Below are 3,295 nucleotides of genomic sequence, written 5' to 3'. Positions count from 1 at the left end.
TTTTTGTATTTTTAGTAGAGACGGGGTTTCACTGTGTTAGCCAGGATGGTCTCGATCTCCTGACCTCGTGATCCGCCCACCTCGGTCTCCCAAAGTGCTGGGATTACAGGCATGAGCCACTGCGCCCAGCCTCACCATTTATTTATTTATTTATTTTGAGTTGGAATCTTGTTCTGTTGATCAGGCTGGAGTACAGTGATGTGACCATAGCTCACTGCAGCCTTAAACACTTTGGCTCAAGCAATCCTCCTCCCACATTAGCCTCCTGAGTAGCTGGGACCATAGGCGTATGCCACCATGCCCAGCTAATTATTATTATTTGGCAACGAAGTCTTGCTCTATCGACCAGGCTGGAGTGCAGTCGCAGTCTTGACTCACTGCAACCTCCGCCTCCCAAGTTCAAGCAGTTCTCCTGTCTCAGCCTCCCGAGTAGCTAGGATTACAGGTGTGCTCCACCATACCCAGCTGATTTTTTGTTTTGTTTTGTTTTTGTATTTTTAGTAGAGATAGGGGTTTTACCATGTTGGCCAGGCTGGTATTGAACTCCTGACCTCAAGTGATCCAACCACCTTGGCCTCCCAAAGTGCTGGGATTACAGGCGTGAGCTACCTATTATTACAGGCGTGAGTGGCCTATTATTTATTTTATAGACAGAGTGTCTCTGTGTTGCCCAGGCTGGTCTGGAATTCCTAATCTCAAGCGATTCTCCTGCCTCAGCCTCCCAAAGTGCTGAGGTTACAGGCAGAACCACATGTAAGTATGTGGACATTGCTGGTTCAAAGTAGATGTACATTTAAATATTTTCAAACTAGCCTTCAAAAAGGTTGTACTAATTTATCACTATCTGTGCATGAAAATGTCTGTTTCCTGCCGGGCGTGGTGGCTCATGCCTGTAATCCCAGCACTTTGGGAGGCTGAGGCAGGTGGATCACCTAAGGTCAGGAGTTTGAGAACAGCCTGACCAATATGGTGAAACCCCGTCTCTACTAAAAATACAGAAATATTAGCCAGTCATGGTGGCATATGCCTGTAGTCCCAGCTGCTTGGGAGGCTGAGGCAGGAGAATCACTTGAACCCAGGAGATGGAGGTTGCGTTGAGCCCAGATTGCGCCACTGCACTCCAAAGCCAGGGAGACTCTGTCTCAAAAAAAAAAAAAGAAAAGAGAGGGAGAGAGGGAAGGAGGGAGGGAGGGAAGGAAGAAAGAGAGGGAGGGTCTGTTTCCCTGTACCCTTACCAATGCTGTATATTATTAGAGTTTCAACTTTTGGTAATCTGATAGGTGAAAAATTACAAATGCGTTGTAAGTGGAGTTGCATTTTAAAAACTATGACTGAAAGTTGATCGGATTTTTACGTATTTATTGGTTCTTGGTATTTTCTTTCTCTCTTTCCTTCCTTTCCTTCTTTCCTTCTTTTCTTTCTTTCTTTCTGTTTTTTTGGACAGAGTCTTGCTTTGTCACCTAGGCTGGAGTACAGTGGCACAACCTCCACCTCCCGGGTTCAAGCGATTCTCCTGCCTCAGCCTCCTGAGGAGCTGGGATTACAGGCATTCGTACCATGCCCAGCTAATTTTGTATTTTTAGTAGAGATGGGATTTCTCCATGTTGGTCAGGCTGGTCCTGAACTCCTGACCTTAGGTGATCTGCCCACCTCGGCCTCCCAAAGTGATGGAATTACAGGCGTGAGCCACTGTGCCCAGTCACTCTTTGTATTTTCGATGATGATTCTTGAGATTTCAGTTAGTCTTCAAGTGTCAGTGAATGGAATGGCTGAACATAAAAAGGCTTCAAAACTTGTGATACTGTGGACGTAGGATGTCAGTTCAAAAGAAATGATGCCACGACTGTACGGTATCACTGAGATGCCAGTGATAACCTGCCTGTGTCACATGTTGACTCTTTTCTCTCTTAATTATAGGTGATCATGGAGCTCAGCTTGGTCTCCATGGGGCTGGTGGTGATGGAATACATGATGACACAGCAGGTGGAGAGGAAGGAGAAAACAGCCCAGATGCCCAACCCCAAGCCGGTCGGAGGACCCGGCGGGAAGCATGCACCTGCCCCTACTGTAAAGACAGTGAAGGAAGGTGAGTTGACCCAGCAGGTTTCTTACAAATATGAAGAAAAATTAATAGGATTTGGAGGAAGGAGGAAGAAGGTTATTTTTTTTTTTTTTTTTTGAGACTGAGTCTCACTCTGTCTCCCAGGCTGGAGTGCAGTGGCGCCATCTTGGCTCACTGCAACCTCCGCCTCCCAGGTTCAAGCAATTCCCCCTGCTTCAGCCTCCCAAGTAACTGGGATTACAAGCATGTAATCCACACCTGGCTAATTTTGTATTTTTAGTAGAGATGGGGTTTCACCGGGTTGGTCAGTGAACTCCTGACCTCAGATGATCTGCCCACGTTGGGCTCCCAAAGTGCTGGGATTACAAGCATGACTCACTGTGCCCGGCCTTGGGTTTTTTGTTTGTTTGTTTGTTTTTTGGGTTTTTTTTGAGACAGAGTCTTGCTCTGTGGCCAGGCTGGAGTGCAATGGTGTGCTATCTCGGTTCACTGCAACCTCTGCCTCCCGGGTTCAAGTGATTCTCCTGCCTCAGCCTCCTGAGTAGCTAGGACTACAGGCATGCACCACCATGTCCAGCTAATTTTTGTGTTTTTAGTAGAAATGGGGTTTCACCATGTTGGCCAGGATGGTCTCAATCTCTTGACCTTGTGATCCACCCTCCTTGGCCTCCCAAAGTGCTGAGATTACAGGCGTGAGCCACTGTGCCCAGCTTAACTTTTAAATTTTTTATAGAGATGGGATCTCCCTGTGTTGCCCAGGCTGGTCTCAAACTCCTGGGCTTCAGCAGTCCTCCTGCCTTAGCCCCACAAATTGTTGGGATTACAGGCGTTAGCCACTGCACCCAGCCTAGAAGCCTTTTTTAAAATTTAATTTAATTTAATTTTTTTTGAGAGAGACTGTGTCTCGCTCTATCGCCCAGGCTGGAATGCAGTGGCGCAGTTTCGGCTCACTGCAAGCTATACCTCCCAGGGTTCACGCCATTCTCCTGCCTTAGCCTCCCGAGTACCAGGGACTACAGGCGCCCGCCACCACGCCTGGCTAATTTTTTTTGTATTTTTAGTAGAGACAGTGTTTCACCGTGTTAGCCAGGATGGTTTCGATCTCCTGACCCTGTGATCCGCCTGCCTCCACCTCCCAAAGTGCTGTGATTACAGGCGTGAGCCACTGCACCCAGCCCCTAGAATTTTTTTTTTTTTGAGATGGAGTCTCACTCTGTCACCCAGGCTGGAGTG

General features: G+C 47.5%; 1 protein-coding gene across 1 annotated transcript in view; it reads left to right on the top strand.

Annotated features, from left to right (window-relative positions):
- The window catches only part of SP1 (Sp1 transcription factor), a 42,556-nt gene that overhangs the window by 28,676 nt on the left and 10,585 nt on the right, over positions 1 to 3,295 (top strand). Inside the window, exon 4 of the mRNA XM_011930687.1 lies at positions 1,918 to 2,086. Within this exon, the coding sequence (XP_011786077.1) occupies positions 1,918 to 2,086 (169 nt within the window). The remainder of the gene's footprint in view (positions 1 to 1,917; positions 2,087 to 3,295) is intronic.

Source organism: Colobus angolensis, unplaced genomic scaffold (genome assembly GCF_000951035.1).
Source record: "Colobus angolensis palliatus isolate OR3802 unplaced genomic scaffold, Cang.pa_1.0 Scaffold87, whole genome shotgun sequence".
Taxonomy (NCBI): domain Eukaryota; kingdom Metazoa; phylum Chordata; class Mammalia; order Primates; family Cercopithecidae; genus Colobus; species Colobus angolensis.
Note: the sequence above shows the minus strand (reverse complement) of the source record. Positions and strands in the feature narration are given on the sequence as shown.